Genomic DNA, 24,785 nt, shown 5'->3' with positions numbered 1-24,785 from the left:
GAGACTCTTTGGGTCACGGGTTGATAATGTAATGTAATATGTAAGTTTTTTACATAAGTAAAGTACAAAAAATTACCTCAATTATTGATGTCACGACACTTTCATACCTCATCTTTTAAAATTGACAATGTCATACCTCATCTCTAGAATTTGGTTCAATGTTATACCTTCAGTTACTTGGCTGTTTACTTTTCAGTTAAATGATGACGTAGTTTGATCCAGATCCCATTTTCTATTAAAAAAAATAAAATATTATTAAAAACTAGAAAAAAAAATTTAAATATTAAAAGAAAAGTAAAAAAAAAAAATAATAAAATCCCACTTTCCTCCTCCTTCTTCCTCCTTCTTTGCAGATTCAGTTTTTTTTTTTTTCTTTTCCTTCTTCCTTCTTCTCCTCCTCCTCCTTTTGCAGATTCGGGTTTTTTTTTTTCTTCTTCTTCTTCTTCCTCCTTCTTCTTTTGCAAATTTGGGTTTTTTTTTTCCTTCTTCTTCCTCCTCCTCCTCCTCCTTCTTCTTCCTCCTTCTTTTGCACATTCGGGATTTTTTTTTTTTCTTCTTCCTCCTCCTTCTTCTTCTGGGTTGCAGATTCGAGTTTTTTTTTTTTTTTTTTTTTTTCTTCTTCTTCCTCTTCTTCCTCCTTGGGATGCAGATTCGGTTTTTTTTTTTTTTTTTTTCTTCGTCTTCTTCCTCCTTGTTTTCTTCTTCTTCTTCTTCTTCTTCTCCTTCTTCTTGTTGGGATGCAGATTCGATTTTTTTTTTTTTTTTTTTCCCTTCTTCTTCCTCCTTTTTTTCTGGGTTGCAGGAAGGGGAATGGAAGGAAGAAGAAGATGAAAATGGGGGAGAAGAGAGAGAAGAGGAAGGTGGGGGAGGGTACATCTTCTGTTTTTGTTTTTTTTAACTTTTCTTTATTATTTTAATATTTAAAAATTATTAAATGATTTTTTTTTAGTTTTTAATAATATTTATTAATTTTTAATAGAAAATGAAACCCCGATCAAGTAGCGAAAGGTATAACATTGGATCAAATTCTAATAATAAGGTATGATATTATCAATTTTAAAAGATAAAGTATAAAAATATTGTGACACCAATAGTTAAGATAATTTTTTGTACTTTACCCTTTTTACATTTAATATTGCACTGTTTGCTCGAGACACCAAAGTGATAATGTACAATGTACATGCTTCATATCATCGTTAAGAGTAACAGTGTTTAATATAATACATATGACACACGAACACAAGTCTGAACCGTTAGATCAACATAACTTTTTATAATCAGTGAATTTCCGAAGACATGGGGGCCCGCAACGAAAAAGGACCAAGTATTTAGCACATACGCTTTATTATTGTCTTTGAAATCAAACACCATTTTGGGCTTGGGCAGGGCCAATTCATTACCTATACAGAGACTGGACATTAAGCCCCGATTCAACAAAGCGCTTCTGCATTATACTTCGAAATTTTCACTTCATATCCCAAAGAGGCCTTTGATTCCAGTTCGAAGCACAAGGGCAATGAAGAAAAAACAGATTCGCCTCTTTAACACCCCTCAACTAAGCGTTTTGCGCCTCTCAGAATCGAAGTTCAGAGACAAATAGGACACAATCTGATGAAAATCCAAATGTGAAATAGACACGCGAACTTTATAAACACTGGACTACATTCACGCAGACAGATAACAAGTCCCACACTCACAGGGAGGAAAACGTTTCCGACCCAAGTTTAAATATCCTAACTTCAATTGAAATAAATAGCAGACTTGCAACCTACACAACATATAAAGATCCGAGATAAAATTTCCTAAAGTTACAAGCTTGAGACCGAGAGAAAACCTGACCTAGATAATTAGCAGTCAACCACGAGAATTCGTATCCACAGAAAAACCATCAATGTTTGGCTCTCTTGTTGCTGCAAGATGGGCATTTGTACTGCTTAATATGCTCGGCTCTTGCTGGCGTGATCTTGACACACTTACCGTGGAACCACTTCTCGCAGATATCGCAGCAAATCCAAAACTCATCAGCTGCGTAGTTCTCTCCACAGGCCCCACACAGTGTCTCCCCATGCTCATCCTCATCCTCTTCTTCATCTTCCACACCTTCTTCCTCATCCTCCTCTGCGTCCTTTGATTGCAATGCCTTTGAATGCCTGGGTTGAGGCTCAGAACCTCGCTGCATTTGCCAACCAAATATGAAATAAGTTACAATGTAGCCACGTTGTTCAGAAACCAAAAACTAATGTATTCATCTTCCACTCTGATGTTGGAACGGCATCACAATATTTACAGAAATTTCAGAGTTAATTTTTCCATTGTAAATATGTTATGAATATACCAAAGTTTCAACATGGGCACAACTATAAAAATATAAGCAGAAACATCAAACAATCCAGAAACTAGCAATCAATCCTTTTCCAAACCTTAGAGTTTGACTTAGATCTGTTGCTGCCATGATTTGAATTTGATGACTTCTCCTTCACTTGTTTCTTGGCTGTCCCTGTCACAACCTCGAATATTGTTGGAAGTTCATTTATCATATTAAAAAGGCGTTTCCTGCAATGTAGATACCAACATCGTATTGGTAAGTGAATTCAAGATCACTAATACGACAGAGTTGCCACACGAAACTAGAAGAGGTCACTAGAAAATGAGATTTAGATTGTAGTCAGCACTCCAAACCACCACATGAAGGCAATGGTACATAAGTACAATCTCAGAAAGGAAATACAAAATTCCTCTTTTCTGGCGATGCTCTTTATTAATAGGCCACGTAACCTTATACATCAAAAATTTAAGTAAAAGAATCCAGAAAAGGTAACCGAAAAAAGAATCCAAAATCCAAACACCTTCAACTACATTCCTAATAAAGAAGTCAGAAGAAAATAACACAACTATCAACTATGGCACGATCACCTTCTACATCTTCCAAAAAGAACAGAATCAATCATTTAAAACAGCTGTGAACAGTCGTCAAGGAAGTAGGCCACAAAGTATCAACTGTACTACAGCTCAACCCAAAACTTAAGATTAGGCCATTGGAGTTTTCCTGAAAAGAAGAATTACACAGCAAACACACACATGGGCGTGTGCACATATATTGGAACATAAAAAGTTTTAAAACAGATAACGTAATGTCAGGACGGTGATTTTGCCCTGACTTGACTTCTTGGGAATAAAGAAAGAATTTCAAATGCCCATACGCAGGAACTTGGCCTGACCTAAAAACAAGTGATACGTCAACTCTGAACCCACAATTCGAATCCACTGAATCATACAGAATCAAACCACGCATTTATCATATGGTACAAAGAAGCATACCTATCAGCCTTATCAAATCCAAACCTAGCACCAAAATAAAATGCCACTGCAAGCAACCATGCGTCACTGTGGACAGCAACCAAGGATAACCAGTCCTTTTCTTGCATCCCATCTCTCGCAAAGTTGATACCAAGCGCTGGCTCCGGAAGCTCTGGGGGAACCTCCTCCGCAGGCAAATTAACCTCCCACTGCTCGCTTGGAAATCCATAAAGGCAAAGATTTTCCTTCTCTGTCATTAAAGATGTTTAAGGTAACGTTCAGGCTTTAGAATTAACCGCTACAGAAGCTTTCAACAGTTGCATTCTCATTTTTCATTAATTTTTTTAACAAAAGAACCCAAAACCCCCCACTTCAACCCATCTGCCTTGAGAAACATTGATTTTGTCTTTGAGGTGGGAATTCAAACTACTTCTGTCAATACCCGATCAAACCGCGACAATTCAATTCAACTTTTGAAAGTTGAATTAGACGTATAAACACAACTAAATTCATTCCTCTAATAATTTTCAAAAGAAAAAAGAATTTACTTTTTGAGTTTTTATAGAATCAACTGATACTGCATTATTGAAAAATAAAAAAAGAGCAACCCCACTCAACGCTCCCCGCTTTGCGAGCCAGCGTCGGGAGAATGCAAATAAATTTACCAACAATAAAAAAACCGAAAACTGAATGCTAATAAAAGTGAAAATTCACTACCAGTACAAAATTCATGAAGTAAACTGTAAAGGGAAACAACTTAAGTTAAAAATTAGATTATTTAATGATTTATTTCTTAAATTACTAAAAAATCCTCTCTTTCACACACGTGTCAAATACACCAGAAATTATTAAACAAAAACCCTAATTCAGTTCCTTCAGGAAAAAAAAGCCCATTCTGTCAAATAACCAAACAGCACCTGCACTAAAATTAAACAATTAAAAAAAAACAGAAATAAAATCAAGGAAAAAACGCTAACCAGGGTCACACTGCTGAAAAAAGTCTTCGACCTCTGCAACCACATAAAATAAGAAAATTTAATATTTCATCGAATTTCCATAGATTTTGAAGCAAGAGCACAGAGTTGAAGAAAAAAATTGGAGCGAAAAGGTTACCGGTGGTGAGAGCTTTAATCATGCCGGCCCTCCGCCCTTTGAAGTCTCTGAAGACCTCCTCCACCGTGCGCGGGTTGTACGGAGCACCGCCGTCCATGTCTTCACAATTGCAGAGAGGGGGAAAAAAAGAGGAGGGAAAGGTTGGGAAATATTTTGACCTCTGACTCTGAGTCTGAGAGGAGAGAGAGGAGGGAGGAGAGAGAGAGAGAGAGTGGGCGTGTGGGAGACAGAGAGAGATGGGACGGATTTGAATCGGAACGAAATGGATTAATAAAGCGAATTTGATAAAGGGTGAAGAGTCCGTGAGGCTGACGAACTAACAGGCCCAAAATATTTTCAAAAATAAAAATAAAAATAAAAAATCGAAATTTTCAGATTGTTGTGGGTCCCCGATAGACTCCGACTCGACAGGGCTTTTCGGCAAATTTGGTTTTGACAGATTTCAGGGAGTAAATTGTAATTTAGATAAATCAAATTTATTCCTTGTCATGTAGAGTTTCAACTTAATTAAAGTGACAGTCTAACTTAATGACGTAATACCATGTTGTGAAAATTTTACACTTGACGAGTCTACAAATTTCGGAATCTCTTCCGTCAAATCCTACCAATCAATAAATTCGGACTATTAAAATTTGATCCAAATATTAAAATTATTATAACTTTTAAATGATCTCCTATTTTTAACCGTTTGATCAAATTTTAAGGATACAGATTTGTTGATTAATAAGATTTGGTGGAAAGGATCCGGAGATCCCTTTCCATCAATTTTGATCAAATAGAAATTGATTAATATTTCATAAATATTTCCGTAGCAATTTGAATTTATTTTATACAATTAGTATGAGCTATGACATATTGACATGAAAGCCGATGGGAAACCCATTTGCCTCCTTCCCCGACTGGAGAACAACATTGATTTTGATCAAGAAAATTTGGCTTCTGCTTCACTAGGCAATTCGTCAGACAATCGATTCGTCCCTGATCTGAAAACAAAACAAAACGCGTGTTTGAGCTTCACGTCGAAGAGTTTACTTCTTCATGATTCCCATCATACTCATCAAAACCTAGTTACCAAATAAAAGATCCTTGAACCTGCATTACTGTTGTTTCACGATCAAGTAACCTCCATTCTTTCCCTACACACAGACAAATGTTCAACTAGCACCCTTCTGTACCTATCTGCATCAGGCGCATCTCTTACGCTTGTCATCAAATATCGTCTTACCCTCAACTGCCATCCCTTTTTCCTTGACCAAAACCGAAAAGCTCTCCAAACTGAAAATGTAATTGTTCCACAGAAGGTCTGCATTGCCATATTCACGTTGTCATCCTTGCAGTAACTCTTTATTATGCAACCGTGGAGGGGGTATCAAGCTCGCGACCATTCAAAAGCATGTTGCGAACAAGCTTTTCAACTTCCACCATGAATCAGAGCATTGTAAGTAAACAGATCAAGATCACAACCCTACTTCTCTATTTCATTCATACACTTGATCGCCTCATCCAACTCGCCTTTCTTACAATACCCCATCAATCAAAGTTGAATACGTTATTGGGTAGACAATCCTTACTTTCCCTCATCCGACTCAAAACTCGCCTCGCACTATCAAAATCACCTGTCTTACAAAACCCATGAATCATAGTATTGTAATTAATCACATTTGGCTCGCAGGTCATTTCATTAAACAGTTTCTGAGCATTCTTCATTTCACCCATTTTACAAAATCCATGAATCAGAGCATTGTAAGTAACTTGATTGGGCTCACATCCCTGCTTCTCCATTTCACTCATACACCTCATCGCCTCCTCCAACTCGCCCTTCTTACAATACCCATCAATCAAAGTTGTATAAGTTACCGTATTGGGCAAACAATCCTTGCTCTCCCTCATCCGACTCAAAACTCGCCTCGCCCTATCCAAATCACCCGTCATACAGAAACCATGAATCAGAGCACTGTAAGTAACTTGATTGGGCTCACATCCCTGCTTCTCCATTTCACTCATGCACTTCATCGCCTCCTCCAACTCGCCTTTCTTACAATACCCGTCAATCAAAGTTGTATAAGTTACCGTATTGGGCAAACAATCCTTGCTCTCCCTCATCCGACTCAAAACTCGCCTCGCCCTATCCAAATCACCCGTCTTACAGAAACCATGAATCATGGTATTGTAAGTAACTTGATTGGGCTCACATCCCTGCTTCTCCATTTCACTCATGCACTTCATCGCCTCCTCCAACTCGCCTTTCTTACAATACCCGTCAATCAAAGTTGTATAAGTTACCGTATTGGGCAAACAATCCTTGCTCTCCCTCATCCGACTCAAAACTCGCCTCGCCCTATCCAAATCACCCGTCTTACAGAAACCATAAATTAAAGAACTGTAAGTAAATAGATCAGGCTCACAATCCTGCTTCTCTATTTCATTCATACACTTGATCGCCTCCTCCAACTCGCCTTTCTTACAATACCCATCAATCAAAATTGAATATGTTACTGTATTGGGCAAACAATCCTTTTTCTCCCTCATCTGACAAAACACTTTCCTTGCACCATCAAGATCACCTTTTTTACAAAATCCAAGAATCATGGTATTGTAAGTAATCACATCTGGCTCACAAATCATTTTATCAAACACTTTCCTTGCACTATCAAGATCACCCTTTTTACAAAATCTATGAATCAGAGCACTGTAAGTAACTTGATTGGGCTCACATCCCTGCTTCTCCATTTCATTCATACACTGGATCGCCTCCTCCAACTCGCCTTTCTTGCAATACCCGTCAATCAAAATTGAATATGTTACTGTATTGGGCAAACAATCCTTTTTCTCCCTCATCTGACAAAACACTTTCCTTGCACTATCAAGATCACCTTTTTTACAAAATCCAAGAATCATGGTATTGTAAGTAATCACATCTGGCTCACAAATCATTTTATCAAACACTTTCCTTGCACTATCAAGATCACCCTTTTTACAAAATCCATGAATCAGAGCACTGTAAGTAACTTGATTGGGCTCACATCCCTGCTTCTCCATTTCATTCATACACTTGATCGCCTCCTCCAACTCGCCTTTCTTGCAATACCCATCAATCAAAATTGTATATGTTACTGTATTGGGCAAACAATCCTTTTTCTCCCTCATCTGACCACAAACCTTCCTTGCGCTATCAAAATCACCCATCTTACAAAACCCACGAATCATGGTACTGTAAGTAATCACATCTGGCTCACAAATCATTTCATCAAACACCTTCTGGGCATTCTCCATTTCACCCATTTTGCAAAACCCATTAATCATTACGCTACAAGTCGAGACATCGGGCTTCACCATACCTTCCTTCACAATCTGATCATATATTTCCTTAGCTACACTCATCCTGTCAGCCCTAACCAGAGCACCCAAAATCGCATTGTACGAAAACAAGCATTTCCCGTTCTCGATCAACTTCGCCTTGTGAAACCAATCCATGGCGGCTCCGATATCCCCTCGTCCGCCATGAACTGCGATAAACCTGCTGACCAAGAAATCATTGAGTCTATTGGATTCTTGAAGGAGTGAGGCAGCGGTGGAGAAGAGAGAGTGGGAGAGGAGGAGGTCGGTGATGGCCACGTAGCAATGGTGAGTGTGGGAATAATTGTTGGGATTAGGGTTAGGGTTTGAAGCCCAGTTGAAGAAGAAGAGGGCACGGTGAGGGTTGGCCTGAGATTTGATCACGTGGATTACAAGGCTTGGTTTCAGGAGAGGCGAGAAACGGTTGAGAGCCGCTAAACCCAGATTAGAGCGGTCGGGTTTTTGTGGGTTTAGAATTTTCATAAGGGAGTTTATGCGGACTGCCGCATTGAAATCTGTAGTTGTGAGAGATGGGTTGATTAGGGCTCTGGCTGGTGTAGCCATTGATTTCCTCAAAGCCCTTCCTTCCACAGTAGAAGGTGGCATTGTCGGTAACTCCCTCGCCCGAGCTCGTTTAGTATTTCTTCAAAAAGTACTTAAATTTTTTTTGAAATTGAAAATTAATTTCATCAAAAACGTTTTTGATTATTTTAAATAAATGTACTAAACCCATCCCAATGCTTTATAAATAATACCTAACGAAAAAACTGGCTGTACGATATACGATGAACGGGAATCCTCATAAAGAGGATCCTCTTAGGTCAATTAGGAACCGAATCCCATCCATATCCACCAAAACTGAGCCCACTAATCAATGAATTCGGACCGTTGAAATTTGATTCAACAGCTACAATTATTATAACTTTTAAGGAGCTCCCTATTTGTAGCTGTTTGATCAAATTTTAACGGTCCGAATTTATTGATTAGTGAGCCCAGTTTTAAAAGATCCAGAGGGGATCCAATTTCGTCAATTAGAACATTCAACCTGCTTTAATGATTCGTACAACTGTAAAGTACCCTAATTTCTTTCCCCAAACGACGCAAATGTTCATCTCCCACACGTCATCAAATATCCTATCAGCTTCAACGACCATCTCTTTTGCGCACAATTCCTGGACCAATCCCAAAATGCTATCCAAATCAAACACTAAGTGCAAAAGTAACACACTGTTTTAGCCAACTGACCTAACTCACGTTTGTCGCAACGTAACAAAAATGTGAATGACACCACACCAGACTTTTGACACCAACTTATCAACTAATGCGATTATAAATATACAAATTTTTAGCTTTCTTTGGATTCAAATGAGTGTTACTACGTATCTTACATTTTACGATGTTGGTGATCACATTCATAATTCATCAGTCAATAGCTGCAACGAGCAAACTTAGTACGATCAAATTGTTCTTGGGGGACAGAATCCGCTAGGCGGCCGGAGCATAGCGACGTCAACAGCTTTCGGAGCGATTCGAAGCAAATGGTTAGACCAGGCCATGAGGTGCAAGTGAACTGTGTCCATCTGATCGAGCGCCGAGTGGAGTTTCTATTTAATTTCGGAGTGATCACAACAATGTATGAGCCCGGTGGAGCTGACATGTGAAGGCATCAAGCTCTTGCCTTCTAACCTAGATATCACAAGCTGGTATCCACTTGCATATGCTTCCTCATCAAGGATGCCGAGCCCCGATCGATCTGAGGCTGAGCCTTTCACTACCGAGTGTATGCAATTCAAGCCCTGCATTTATTTTTTTAGCATAAAATTGTAACGTTCATGTGCATTAAACAGTGTTCGTATGTTATATGTGTTCGTGTGACAGAATTCGCGACAATGTCTAACCTCTTCAGTTCGTTTAACGTCCAATCCAAACCACGCATCGTCTGGTTCAGGTATCATTTCAATCAGCATTTCTGCAACTCCAGGCATAAACCAAAGTCTTATACCTTGCGCTATTTGGACCGTCCTTGTGTGGTTTTGTTGCTGCTTATTCGAAATCATTTCCTTTCCTAATAAATTATTTTTGTCCTTCAACAATAAGAAAATGAAAATTAATCGAACCGATTAATAACGGGTTGCTAGCTAGAAATTCAGCATGAGTGAAAGAGAGACTGATATTATACCGACTACAGGATCTGTTCTGTTTGGATGTTAACAAAAATTAGCGGAGCTCCTAAAGCAACTGCTGCAGTAAACCAAGCCATGCAACGGTCTGTTGTGGCCTCGGTGCATTACTCACCCGGCAGCTGCATGAACAGAATGGAGCTAACGATCGTGCACCGTTGATCGGGCAAGTAGCTGTCGACTTTCATCTTCCAGTCATACTTAACTCCCCTTTTGTTGTGTCCCCTGTATTCCACGTTCACCAAACTCCTGCTCATTTCTGCAAAATCACATAAACATCAATGAACGAAAGGTCAAGTCACCGGGTAAAAAATTTCGTAACTCATGAATGAATGTACCATCCTTATTTGAACAGTGTGACCTGTTATGTTATCAGATTGTGAATCAGAACAGTAAATTATGAGGAATTAAAACAGTATATGCAGATCTGATTCATAGTATGACGGTGTGTTTTATGTGATTGAATCATAATCGTTGATTACGTGGAATGAAAATAAAATATGCGATCTTAATCAGCAGTAAAACAATACAACACATCAGATATCTTATAAGAGGTTACAGTACCAACATAGACTAGAATCTGGCGAAGAAAAATGTACCTTGCAGCTCAGGGCATTGATCCGAGTAATAACCATAGTCATGTTGACATATGGCAGTGTGCCATTGGTTAGTTACTTAGTTTGAGTTAGTTAGAATGGAGTTGTTAGAAAAGGGTAATAGAGTCATTGTGTAAAGTGATATTAGCTAGTATAAATAGCTGATATTGTAGGGATGTTTGGCATTCTGAAAAACACTACTTTCTCCACTCTTAGAAATACAAAATCTCTCAACTTCTTCTCTTTCTTCATTTCTGTTTACATATCTCTGTTCAATACATTTAGGGTATTATACATTTAGTAGTTAATATGGTATCAGAGCCGGTGAAGGTTGACGGCCGTGTTCGATCTCTGGGGTTTCTTCCGCTACTCTGATGCAGATTCTTGGTGGTTCTTGCAAGGATTTTCTGTCGCTGATCTGGTGAGATTGTTCATGTTTCTTTATCTGGGTTGTCTTGAATGTTGATTGCGTTCTGTACAAGAATGGCGTTTGAGATTCTGTCATGTTTCTCGTGAATTGGGGATTCTATTATGTTTTCTCCTGTATTGCTGAATTGGTGAATTGGGGATTCTATTATGTTTTCTCCTGTATTGCTGAATTGGTGAATTGGGGATTCTGTCATGTTTTCTCCTGATTTGATGAATGAATTCTGGTGTATGAATTGTGAAAATTGTCTGTTAGTTGACATATTGATTGCAGTACTATAATTTGGTCGCATTGTTGCAAGAAAGTGTTCGTCTTTCTTGATTTCTTTAGAGTGTCATTCTCTGGAGCTGGTTTTGGTTTGATCGTATAGTTGTCTTGATCTGTGGAACTATCAATCTTTCTGTCATGGATGCGTCTTCATTTAAGGTTGAAGGTGTTTTGGGAATGCTTACCATTAAGCTTAGGGATGATAATTTTGCTAAATGGGCATTTCAGTTTCAGTCGGTGCTTAGGGGGTATAAGTTGTTTGGTCATTTTGATGGTACCACTCCTTGTCCATCAAAGTTTGTTGTTGATTCGGAACATGGGGTTACAAGAGAGGTCACAGGTGCATATACTGCATGGGAAACTGTTGATATGGCATTATTGAGTTTATTGCTTGCTACTTTAACTGATGAGGCTATGGAATATGTGATTGGATGTCGCACTGCATATGAGGCTTGGAGTAATCTTGTTGATCGATATGCCACTGTGTCTAAATCTAGAATCAATCATTTGAAAACTGAACTACACACGATTCAAAAAGGGTCTGATACAATTGACAAATATTTGTTGAGGCTCAAGCATATTAGAGAACAACTAAGTGCTGCAGGTGAGACTATTTCAGATAATGATGTTATGATTGCTGGTCTTGCTGGTTTACCAAAGGAATTTGGGGTTATTCGTACTGTTATATTGGCTAGGGAGTCCACACTCTCGTTGAAGGAGTTCCGAGCATTGTTACTCGGTACTGAGAGGGAAATTGAGGGGGATATGAACATAGTTCCTCAGAATATGTCTGCTTTGTATGTGCAAGGGTCCAGTTCTGGTCCAGTTACTAGTTCTAGTTCAAACACTGGGTCTCACTCGTCTGCTTCATCTTCACATTCTCACAGTCATGCTCATATTCCAGCTGTCACTGCTGGTACTGTCACAGCAGTACCGTGTGATTCTTTGGCATCTTTACCACCACATCTAAGTTCCCAGCCATATTTGTCTTCACAATCTCAATTCCAGCAGCCATATTATTTTCCACCACCTGGTGTGGTTCCAAATGAGTCATATGGATATGGTTTTTCTGCAAATTCTAGTGGTCCACCTGTCTCTAGATCACAGTCCTCAAATGTACCCTCTGGATCCTTTGGAAATAATTACAGGGGTAATAACAACTACAGGGGTGTTCACAGTTACAGGCATAATAATGGTTTTAGAGGAAGAGGGAATTCCTCAGGGTACTTGGGGGGATCAAGACAATCTGGGAATCCTACTATCTGGTCAGGCATTGTTGATAATAGGACTACAGTGGTGATTGAGTGTCAGATCTGTAACAAGAGAGGTCACACTGCAGTTAACTGTTTTCAAAGGAATACCAATATGCCTCTTACAGGTGTTGCAGTTGAGTGTCAGATCTGTGGGAAGAGGGGTCACTCAGCTTTGGATTGCTATCACAGGGGAAACTATGCGTATCAAGGTCATCCTCCACCTTCATCTTTGTCTGCAATGAATGCACAGCAGTCACCTCACTCTTTTCCTCAAGATACCTGGATTGTTGATTCTGGTGCGTCCCATCATATAACCTCTGACTTTAGTGCTCTTTCTCAAGTAAAACCCTTTGAGGGTTCTGAAAAAATAACAATTGGGAATGGTACTGGTCTCCCAATTAAACATATTGGATCTACTAAGCTTCAGACTCCTACTCATTCCCTGATTCTTAACAAAGTTTTACATGTGCCTACTATTGCTAGGAGTTTACTTTCTGTGAAACAGTTATGTGCAGATAATAACAGCTGGTTTATATGTGATGAGTCTGCATTCTTTGTGCAGGACAAGAGGACAAGGGAGATAGTGTACCAGGGAAAGAGTAGGCCTGATGAATTGTTCCAGATTCCAGTGGTCACAAGTGCAAAGGGTTCTCAGCATATCACCAGGTGTCCAGCAGCTTATCTGGGAAAAACAGTGAAGAATAATGTCTGGCATCAGAGATTAGGACATCCAGCTCATGATGTAATGACTTTCATGTTGAAACAATCGAATATTCCAATTCAAACAGATGATAATCATCATACTTGTATCTCTTGTATCCAAGGCAAAATGTCTAGGCTTCCATTTCCTGTTAGAACTGATAGATGTACCTCTCCTTTTCAGAAAGTACATACTGATGTCTGGGGACCAGCACCTGTAAGATCTATAGAGGGATATAGGTATTATGTAACATTTGTTGATGAATATACGAGATTTGTTTGGATATTCCCCATGAGCAATAAATCTGATGTGTTTACAATTTTTGTTCAGTTCTATCAGTTTGTCCTGACTCAGTTTAGCATTCCAATTAAGTCCTTGCAAACAGATGGGGGAGGTGAATATACAAGCAAGAGGTTTGCTTCATTTCTTGCTGCCAAATGAATTATACAACTTATTTCCTGTCCTTATACTCCTCAGCAGAATGGAGTTGCTGAGAGGAAACATAGGCATATTTTGGACACTGCAATTACTATTCTTAGTGCTTCTGGCTTGCCTTCTGTGTTCTGGTTTCTTGCTTGTGCTCATTCTGTTAGGCTCATTAATAACATGCCTTGCAAAAGCTTGGGTTTTAGCTCTCCATACTTGTCATTATATAAGAAGCTACCAGATATCCAATTCCTTAAGATCTTTGGTTCTGCTGTATTTCCATGTCTCAGACCATACAATAGTAACAAATTACAACCAAGATCAGTGATGTGTGTATTTTTGGGTTATCACCAAGGATACAAAGGAGTGATCTGTTATAACTTGCAAACCAAGAGGATGGTTATTTCCAGGCATGTCTATTTTGATGAATCTTTATTTCCTGCCAGAATGGTTTCACATACAAGTCCTACAAGAATGGCTAGTTATGAGGAACAGGAGCAATCAAGACCTGTATCTGTGCTGGTCACTATACCAGTGTCTTCTTCGCAGCACAATACAACTCCTGGAGGCTCTCAACACTCTTTATCTCAGACAGATGTCGATTTCTTTTCTCCAAATACTACCCCATCAGAAGATCGTGTATCACCAGAGCCAGAAGTTCAGGGCTCTGACACATCTCTGGTTCACTCTTCTTCACCAGTTCCTACTCCAGTACTATCTGTCATTGCATCTGCTTCTCATCAGCAAGTTATTCCTTCCTTCTCACCTCCACATACTACTGATTTGGTCTCCACACCTATCACTCGGGAGTGTATTCAAACCAGGTTAAGAACTGGTGCGATTCCCAGGAAAAGCTTTGTGGGTTGTCTTGCTTCTCTACCTCAGTTGTGCTCTTTACAACTTGATGATTTCTATTCTGACGGTTCATCTACCCCTTTGAGTGTGCCTGTCTCTGAGGGATTTTCCTTTATTGCTGACATTTCCACTTGTGAAGAACCTAGGACATTTAAAGCTGCTTCTATGTCACCAGAATGGCAAACTGCCATGCAGGAGGAGTTTACTGCATTACAATCTCAAGGCACGTGGACACTTGTTCCACCACCTTCTCATAGGTCTGTTATTGGCAGTAAATGGGTGTATAAGGTTAAGAAAAATCCAGATGGTAGCATATCTCGGTTTAAAGCTCGTTTGGTAGCCCAGGGGTTTTCTCAGGAGCAAGGCTTGGATTACTCAGAGACCTTCAGTCCAGTGGTTCGCCATACCACTGTGAGGCTTATCTTGGCTTTAGCTACTCAGTTTAGTTGGTCATTACGACAACTCGATATCAAAAATGCTTTTCTTCATGGTGACTTGGAGGAGGAGGTTTATATGAAACAACCACAAGGGTTTGTGGATGCTACCTGTCCTGGCTATGTTTGCAAATTGGTCAAATCCCTTTATGGGTTAAAACAGGCTCCTCGAGCTTGGAACTCGAAGTTCACAAGCTATCTTCCAGCTGTTGGTTTTCAATCCTCTTCTTCTGATTCGAGTCTCTTTGTCAAGATTGATGGTAGTGATATAATTTTGCTCTTATTGTATGTTGATGACATCATTCTTACTGGATCAGATTCTACTAAAATTCAATCTGTCATTGATGATCTTGCTGGTGTATTTGAACTCAAGGATATGGGGAGGTTAACATATTTTTTGGGATTGCATATACAATATAGAGATGATGGTTCCTTGTTTATCTCCCAAGCTAAATATGCCAAGGATGTGTTACAAAAGGCAGGAATGGATACCTGTAAATCTACATCTACACCATGTAAACCTCATACTCAAATTCTGGCTGGTGAAGGAACTTTGGTGTCTGATCCTAGTCACTATCGGAGCATTGTTGGGGCTCTCCAGTACCTTACTTTTACTCGTCCTGATATAGCCTACTCAGTAAACATGGTCTGCCAATTCATGGCACAACCAACTGATGTCCATATGGTCTTGGTCAAAAGGATTTTGAGGTACATTCAGGGGACGGTTGGTTATGGCTTACACTATACCAAAAGCCAGGAATTCAATATTACTGCCTATTCTGACTCGGATTGGGCAGCGGATATCAACACCCGAAGATCAATCACAGGTTTTGTTGTCTATTTGGGGAACAATCCTGTTTCTTGGCAGTCTAAAAAGCAGTCCACAGTTTCTCGAAGCTCCACGGAGGCAGAGTATAAGGCATTAGCTCACTGTGCAGCTGATGTATTTTGGATTCGTTCTGTGTTTAAGGATCTTCATCAATCCATCTCAGTTCCACCATCCATATACTGTGATAACATTTCTACCCTGGCTTTGAGTTCCAATCCAGTATTTCACTCCAAGATCAAGCATCTTGACACGGACTATCACTTCGTGCGTGAAAAGGTTCAACGAGGGGATCTTCTGGTCCACTACATTCCCACAGATGATCAGGTGGCCGATGTCTTTACAAAGGGTTTGCATAGTCCCATTTTTCAGAAACATTGCAGGTCTCTTGGCTTGGGTAGTGGTTCTACAGCAAACTTCGCTTCCCTAGCTCCGCTCAGTTTGTGGGGGGAGTAATAACCATAGTCATGTTGACATATGGCAGTGTGCCATTGGTTAGTTACTTAGTTTGAGTTAGTTAGAATGGAGTTGTTAGAAAAGGGTAATAGAGTCATTGTGTAAAGTGATATTAGCTAGTATAAATAGCTGATATTGTAGGGATGTTTGGCATTCTGAAAAACACTACTTTCTCCACTCTTAGAAATACAAAATCTCTCAACTTCTTCTCTTTCTTCATTTCTGTTTACATATCTCTGTTCAATACATTTAGGGTATTATACATTTAGTAGTTAATACCGAGGTCAAGTCGTCCAAAACTGCAACATGTCTATCATCTCTAGCCGCTTTGATCGTATACTTTTTCTGAAGCATCGAAGGCCTCTCAGCCACGCGCGTTCGGAGCTTGAGAGTGCTTTCTGTTGTGCGGAAGCGTCAACCAAGTGTGAGTGAAAATAAACCACAATAACTGACAAAAGATAAATGAAACAATACCAACAAGAACACCAAGATTTATACTGGTTCGGCAATGCCTACATCCAGTTTGGAGACGACGGAGTATTCCACTATAATCAATGAGAACATACAATAGTGTTTATCACTCAATTTCCCAAAGACCCGAATAACCCCAAGCTCACACACTTACAATAGGAAGAGAAAACCAAAAATACAAAGCAAGACAATTTGAGAAAATTCTTCTCTATGCCAAATGGCTTCTTGCTATTTTTCTCTCTTCCTTTCTCCTTGGTGTTGTATTTGAGTTATGCCTACACCTCCTTTTATAGGCCAAAGGCCTCTCATCAAGTCAAAAGAATTAGGCATAAATGCATCCATTCTTTGACAACAAATTAGGCATAAGACCATCCATTTTATTTCCCACATGTAGCATGCCAACCATCAATTTTGACCACAAAAGTAGCCAACATCATTTGTTGGTTTTAGACTACTTGTTTGAGCCAATAATCAACAATCTCCACCTTGGCGCAAACCCTCTAAGTAGAACTTCCAATAGTCGTCTCCCACTCCCCCATGGGGCAATCAACAAATTTTACAAATGCCAATCAAGTCTAAGCAGTGCTTAAACTTGAGCAACGAAACTGGCTTTGTTAACATATCCGCAGGATTGTCAGCGGTCCCAATCTTCTGAAGAAGAATATCTCCCTCGTCAATAATCTCACGAACAAAATGGAACCTCACGTCAATGTGTTTCGTACGTGCATGATGAACTTGATTCTTTGCTAAATGAATAGCACTCTGACTGTCGCAATGAACATCCACATGGTCTTGTTGAACCCCTAAGTCATCAAGCAACCCTTGAAGCCAGATGGCTTCCTTTATAGCTTCTGTTACAGCCATGTATTCTGCCTCAGTAGTTGACAGAGCAATTGTAGATTGCAGAGTCGACCTCCAACTTACTGGACCTCTAGCAATAGTGAATACAAAACCTGTAGTGGATCTACGCTTGTCCAAATCACCTGCGTAATCAGAATCCACATATCCAACAACACATTGACCAGTAATTTTATCCTGCTGGAACAATAAACCAACATCCACAGTACCCAGAATATACCGTAGAATCCATTTCACAGCTTCCCAATGCCCTTTTCCTGGATTATGCATATATCTACTAACAATACTAACAGCTTGTGAAATATCAGGCCTAGTACACACCATCGCATACATCAAACTACCAACAACATTTGCATAAGGAATTTGAGCCATGTACTCACTCTCTTCAACAGTTTTAGGAGACATAGAAGCACTAAGTTTGAAATGAGGGGCAAGAGGTGTACTAACCGGTTTTGAATTTTCATTCATCCTGAAACGTTGTAGTACCTTCTTCAAATACTGCTTTTGACACAAACTAATCTTGCCCTTCGGTCTATCTCTTTCAATTTCCATACCTAGTATCTTCCGAGCTTCTCCCAAGTCCTTCATCTCAAATTCATTACTCAGTTGAGTCTTCAACCTTTCAATCTCCACTTTGCTCTTACATGCTATAAGCATATCATCCACATATAAAAGCAGATAAATGAAGGTTCCATCTTGTAGTTTGCGAAAGTATACACAATGGTCATAGTGACTTCTTGTGTACTTTTGCCCGATCATAAATCGATCAAATCGCTTGTACCATTGTCTTGGAGACTGCTTCAAGCCATACAATGATTTTTCCAATTTGCAAACCCAATTTTCCTTTCCAGCAACCTTAAAACCTTCTGGCTGAGACATATAAATCTCTTCCTCCAAATCACCATGTAAGAACGCAGTCTTGACATCAAGTTGGGCCAACTCAAGATCAAACTGCACAACCAAAGCCAACAGAATACGAATAGAAGAATGTTTTACTACAGGAGAAAATACCTCATTGTAGTCAATGCCTTCTTTCTGAGCATAGCCTTTAGCTACCAATCTGGCTTTGAATCTTACATTGTCTTTTCCCAAAGATTCCATCTTTTTGGCATACACCCATTTACAACCAATTTCTTTCTTCCCCTTTGGTAACTGAACCAGCTTCCAAGTCTTATTTTTATGAAGAGATTTCATCTCCTCATCCATAGATTTCTTCCACAACTCGTACTCTGAACTCATGACAGCTTCTTTGTAGGTGGATGGAATATCATCTTCAATAACGGGAAGTGCATATGCCACAATATCAGTAAATCGAGCAGGCTTTCGAATTTCCCTTCTCGATCTTCTGGTTGCAATATAGTCTTGTTGCTGTGGAGGCTCTTGGGTAGGTGCCTCCTCTTCATCATCCTCGTCCTCATCATCATGATTAACTGTAGGACAAGTGTCTGTAACATCAGACCTTACTGGAACAACTGGAGTCTTCAGTAACTCCACCTGCTTTGAGCTACTCATGGTCTCGGTTGTTTCAGTTTCACCTTCATGCTTGTTCTGATTAACCATAACAGCCTCATCAAAGGTCACATCTCTGCTTACAACAAATTTCTTCTCATCTGGACACCAGAGTCGGTATCCCTTCACGCCAGTGCTAAAGCCCATAAATAGAGCTTTCTTTGCTCTTGGATCCAACTTGCTTTCTCTGACATGATAGTAAGCAGGACAACCAAATATGTGTAAGAACTTGTAATCAGTACAAGGTTTACCAGACCATACCTCCATGGGCGTTTTGCCCTCATTCGCAACAGCTGGCAATCGATTAATGAGATGGCTTGCATACGTAATTGCCTCAGCCCAAAACGCCTTGCCTAATCCAGCATTAGACAACATACACCGAACTTTCTCAAGCAAAGTACGGTTCATGCGCTCCGCCACCCCATTCTGTTGCGGTGTCTCCCTAACCGTGAAGTGCCTCACAATACCCTCATCTTGACAAACTTTCAAGAAAGGATCAGACTTATATTCACCTCCATTGTCTGATCTGAGAGTCTTGATCTTTCGACCGCTTTGCGTTTCAATCATCTTTTTCCACTTCAGGAATATCTTCAAGACTTCATCTTTACGCTTCATGGTGTACACCCATATTCTTCTAGAGAAGTCATCAACAAAGGAGACAAAATAATGGCTACCTCCCCAAGATGCATTCTTGGAAGGTCCCCAAACATCAGTGTGAACATAATCAAGAATGCCTTTAGTGTGGTGAATAGCAGTGCCAAATTTTACTCTAGTTTGCTTACCCAACACACAATGTTCACAGAATTCCAATTTGCATGCCTTTGCACCTTTCAATAAGCCTTGCTTCACCAATCCTTGCAACGCTTTTTCCCCAGCATGCCCAAGACGCATATGCCATAACCTCGTGGTGTCTGTGCTATCTGCGTCAGCAGCTTCGGTGACAACTGCTTCACCAATAACTGTACTCCCCTTCAAGAAATACAAGTTATTTCGTCTTGTACCTTTCATCACCACCAGTGCCCCGTAAACAGCTTTAAGAACTCCACCCTTCATGGTGATCTTGAGACCCTTTGATTCCAATGCACCCAGTGAGATAAGATTTTTCTTCATATCCGGTACATACCGAACATCACTTAATTCTCTGACTGTTCCATCATGCATCTTCAAACAGATTTTGCCTATCCCTTGTGTTTTGCAGGCGTTATCATTACCCATCAAAACAACTCCACCATCCAGCTCCTCGAAGCTAGAAAACCATTCTCGAATGGGACACATATGATAGGTGCAACCTGAATCCAAAATCCACTCCTTGGAGTGACCATCAGCAGATGAACTAGCCAAAGCAAACTCGAAATCATCATCTCCAGATTTTGCAATATTTGCTTCAGAACCCGCTTTCTCTTTGTTCTTCAATTTGGGGCAGTCTCTCTTCCAATGACCCTTTTGGCGGCAAAAGGCACATTCATCTTTAGCAGGAAACTTCCCTCGTGACTTTGAACGAGATTTTCCCCGCTTCACATATTTTCTTTCCACTGTTCGACCCCTTGCAACAAGTGCCTCGGTTTGTGAATTGTGAGTCTTTAATTCCTTCTTTCGACACTCATGATTCACCAATGCCGCAGACACCTCATCAAGTTTCACCTCGGTTTTTCCATACAACAAAGTAGTTGTCAAATGATCATAATCATCAGGCAATGAATTTAACAAACATAGTGCCTTGTCCTCGTCAGGAATTTTCACATCAAGGTTTGCTAAATCAGCAAGTATTTTATTATAATCATTGAGGTGTTCATGCATAGAAATACCTGGACTATACTGAAATCGGAAGAGTCGCTTCTTCAAGAAGAGCCGATTTTCTGCGCTCTTGGTCATATACTTCTCCTCCAATTTTGTCCATAACTCCTTAGCAGAAGTTTCCTTCATATACGGGTATTTCAACTCCTTATCAAGGAACGATCGAATAGCAGCACAAGCATGAAGATTAATTTGTGTCCACTGCTTGTCATCAATATCTTCTGGTTTATCTTCCAGAACCATATCCAACTCTTGTTGATACAACACATCCATAACTTCACATTGCCACATACCAAAATTATTAGAGCCATTGAATTTATCAACCTCTAACCTTGTAGTAGCAATTTGATGTCTATTAGATGTAGACACCGACGAAGACGATGCCGACTCCTTCCCCTTCACAGATTCATCTTTATCTCCAGCCATCTACTCAGCACTATTCACGGGACTGTAGCGCCAACAAATTTTTCACTCCCACGAGAACGCCTAGTCGAAACACTAGGCTCTGATACCACTTGTTGTGCGGAAGCGTCAACCAAGTGTGAGTGAAAATAAACCACAATAACTGACAAAAGATAAATGAAACAATACCAACAAGAACACCAAGATTTATACTGGTTCGGCAATGCCTACATCCAGTTTGGAGACGACGGAGTATTCCACTATAATCAATGAGAACATACAATAGTGTTTATCACTCAATTTCCCAAAGACCCGAATAACCCCAAGCTCACACACTTACAATAGGAAGAGAAAACCAAAAATACAAAGCAAGACAATTTGAGAAAATTCTTCTCTATGCCAAATGGCTTCTTGCTATTTTTCTCTCTTCCTTTCTCCTTGGTGTTGTATTTGAGTTATGCCTACACCTCCTTTTATAGGCCAAAGGCCTCTCATCAAGTCAAAAGAATTAGGCATAAATGCATCCATTCTTTGACAACAAATTAGGCATAAGACCATCCATTTTATTTCCCACATGTAGCATGCCAACCATCAATTTTGACCACAAAAGTAGCCAACATCATTTGTTGGTTTTAGACTACTTGTTTGAGCCAATAATCAACACTTTCACCCCTCCTCACCTTCACCAAATGACCTCTACATTGCTGAACCTAGCAAGCTGCGACGTAAGCTCAGCCTTGGCTTTCATAGGCACGAAAAACTCGTCACCAATATTGTCACTGCTCTCGGAATTATAAACTCCTTCAAAGATGTCTCTGGGCAATGGCATGCTCGTCCCACTCTTCCGACTCCTCTTGCTTCACTTGCTTGACGCAACCCAGTGTCGTTGCAACACCGGCCATAATATTCCTCTTCAAAGTGCAGAAGCCGCTTCCCATTATCTTATCGAATGAATTTCGATGAAGACATAGTTCATGGAGATCTTAGGAATCTCCATCTATGTTCGAACACTCCAACGTTAATTTTCGGATCCTCCGCCCTAGTCACATTGAGGCACATTGTCATCCTTCTGGGGGTGTATTTATGTTAATATATAGCGATGATGTCTAGAAAGCCGGCTGGCCGTTTTAGATATTTATGTAAAAAAAAAATTCATTAGGAACCATAAATTAAGAGCGAAACAAAAATTGGTATAATTAATCCATCATTAAAGTCAAACATCTGCAAATGTATGGTGATTTCCTGTTTCAAAATTGGATGGAGTACTCTCAAGTACAAAATTGGGTGGCAACATCCCAACTAGATCATTCGTAAGCACCTCTCAGAAAAAGAAAAGAAAAAACATTTAACTCTCTATATTTTGGTCTCACCTGACTCCACGTTGATCCAAAACTAGGGGAGAAGATATGTACTTTATTCACACTATGGTACAAGTTCGGTTATTTTTCTTTCAAGCCTACAGATTTCAGCTTCAGCGTGAACCCTTGTGTTTGCATCGTCTGAATCTAAACTCGGTCTCAACCTCAAAATCTGCCTGTTGATGCTTCGAATCTGCGTGTGTGATAAAAAAATTGAAAGGGTAAGGAAGATAAAACACAAAAAGAAAAAATAGTTCTATGAAGGACTTTATAGAGGAGGACAGACCTTTCTTGAGGGCCATCTATTTAATCCGCTTCGGCGGCATATCCTTTTCACAACAGTTGGGCAAACCTTCAATCTCCTAGCAGCTTTTTCGATCGGAAGATGGAAGTAATCGCGAAGATCGTCCAATGTCATGCTTGCTGTTCTCTCCCTCTGCACTACTTCCACAGCATTGCACAAAGAAAAGTGTTAATAAAATGTACTTATTATCTTGTTTTAGCTAAATGTAGGGTTTAGGGTTTAGGATTGAAAGAATGGTTAACAACAACCTGTGCTGCAAGAGAAATCCTCTCGTTCTCATCCTCGGCCGCATGTGGTTGATCATCAGCGGGTTGTTGTTGTTCCACTTCACCGACTCTTCCTGAAATTGACCAAAAAAAAAAAAAAAATTTCAAGTAACCAATATATGAACGTTAAATGTTCCAAATGATAGAAGTTCACGAGGAAAACCAAACACACGAACCTGAATTTGGAGGAGATGGTGGGAAGGTGAAGTCACTGGTGTTTAGAATGTCATCCCACTCGAGTCCAATGCAGAGGGCCTCGTAAAAGACTGCCATTGGATCTTGCTGCAGAATGTAGCCCTCTAGCTTTCTCTCTTGGCAGTACTGCATCAGAAATTGCTTCACCTCCTCTATGCTTTTCTTGCAAAAACTAATTTCCGAAACCAAAAAAATATTTAGTCTTCTCGTTAAACGAATCAAACACTTCGAATTGAGAGGGGTCGAAAAAACTTACTCAAACATTTGATACTGATGATTGTCGGAAGAATTCACATCGACACTGTAAAGAATTGCATGACTGATCATACCGAACCTTCCATGAATGTCAAGTTTCATGACATGGTTGCCTTTGCACACAAGTTGAAAATAAAAAATCAATACCCTAATCACCACTTAAACCGAACCGAATAGTACCCACTAAACCAATACTAATTTACAAGAAAAATGAACGTAAAACTTACCATTTAAGTGTATGATTTCCCTAAGCAGTTGGCAACAACTGCAATTAAATAGAACTGGTGTCGCAGGCCAAACTGAAAGTGGCCTCGGATCACCAAAACCCTGATTCTGCTCATTGTTGTCCCCTCTGGGAGGATTAGAGCCTCTCGATTCTCCGATAAACTGAGAGGGACCGGCTTGCGAAACAAAGTTTCCTCCGCCATTACTACACTGATAGAGAAAATCCCATGTCGCTTGATCCAACAAAGGGTCGCTCAAATCTTGGATTCCTTCATCAAACAGAGGAATTGGTTTAGTTGGGCAAGCGAGTCCCTCATCGTCCAATGGCGGTAACGGTAAGCTTTCATCGAGGATCGGGTGTTCAGAATCGTACAGAAAGTTCATAATATCGGAACACGGGCCGTTATCGTACGGGTCTTGGTACGGTACAACAGCCCTGGGATCTGCCATGCATAAAAAATATTATATTTATCTACGAAAAGCCTACACAATTCTCTGAAATTTCAAAGTGAAAATTTTCTTCGGATTCTTTTTTCTCCGTTTATTTTTTGTTTGACTTTTGCAAGTTTCGTAAACTCAAACCGAATCGGAGAGTCTTGAGCACCAAATTTTTGGTGCTCGAAAGAAATTGAAACAGGTTTTTTTGTTCTTAATTGGAAGTGAAAGTTTTGAGAGGGAGCAAAGAAATAGAGGACCAAGGGGCGAGTGACAGTTAATTACCGTTTGGACAAGAATCGGTTGGGATTTTTTAAAGGTGTTGAGGATGTGATCCGGTGCTATGCGTTCATTTGTAACGATCATATTCCTTCGTTCTAAAGGGGTTTCCAGTGCAAGTGTGCAACCCGTGAGATCACACGGTTACCATTTTGCGATGATTTTTTTTATTTTTTATTTTTTATTAATATTTGATTTTTTTTGTTGTTGTTGAAACTAATATTTTACCCTAATTACTCTTTCAGTAGGCAAGAGAGTCTGCAATGTA

General features: G+C 39.8%; 2 protein-coding genes across 2 annotated transcripts; both read right to left on the bottom strand.

Moving 5' to 3' along the window:
* Positions 1 to 1,612: 1,612 nt before the first annotated feature.
* Positions 1,613 to 4,649, bottom strand: LOC137739056 (PHD finger protein ALFIN-LIKE 4-like). Its single transcript, XM_068478537.1, has 5 exons — positions 4,411 to 4,649; positions 4,275 to 4,307; positions 3,319 to 3,547; positions 2,421 to 2,553; positions 1,613 to 2,173 (listed from the first exon to the last, which is right to left on the bottom strand). Exons 1-5 carry the CDS (start codon positions 4,505 to 4,507, stop codon positions 1,889 to 1,891), a joined length of 777 nt encoding a protein of 258 aa, XP_068334638.1. The 5' UTR covers positions 4,508 to 4,649; the 3' UTR covers positions 1,613 to 1,888.
* A 537-nt stretch (positions 4,650 to 5,186) lies between these two features.
* On the bottom strand, positions 5,187 to 8,353 carry LOC137710278 (pentatricopeptide repeat-containing protein At1g09900-like). Its single transcript, XM_068449211.1, has one exon. It carries the CDS (start codon positions 8,350 to 8,352, stop codon positions 5,941 to 5,943), a length of 2,412 nt encoding a protein of 803 aa, XP_068305312.1. The 5' UTR covers position 8,353; the 3' UTR covers positions 5,187 to 5,940.
* Positions 8,354 to 24,785: the final 16,432 nt, after the last annotated feature.

The sequence above is a fragment of the Pyrus communis genome, chromosome 1 (genome assembly GCF_963583255.1).
Source record: "Pyrus communis chromosome 1, drPyrComm1.1, whole genome shotgun sequence".
In the NCBI taxonomy this organism is placed as follows: domain Eukaryota; kingdom Viridiplantae; phylum Streptophyta; class Magnoliopsida; order Rosales; family Rosaceae; genus Pyrus; species Pyrus communis.
This window is presented reverse-complemented; position numbering and strand designations above follow the sequence as displayed.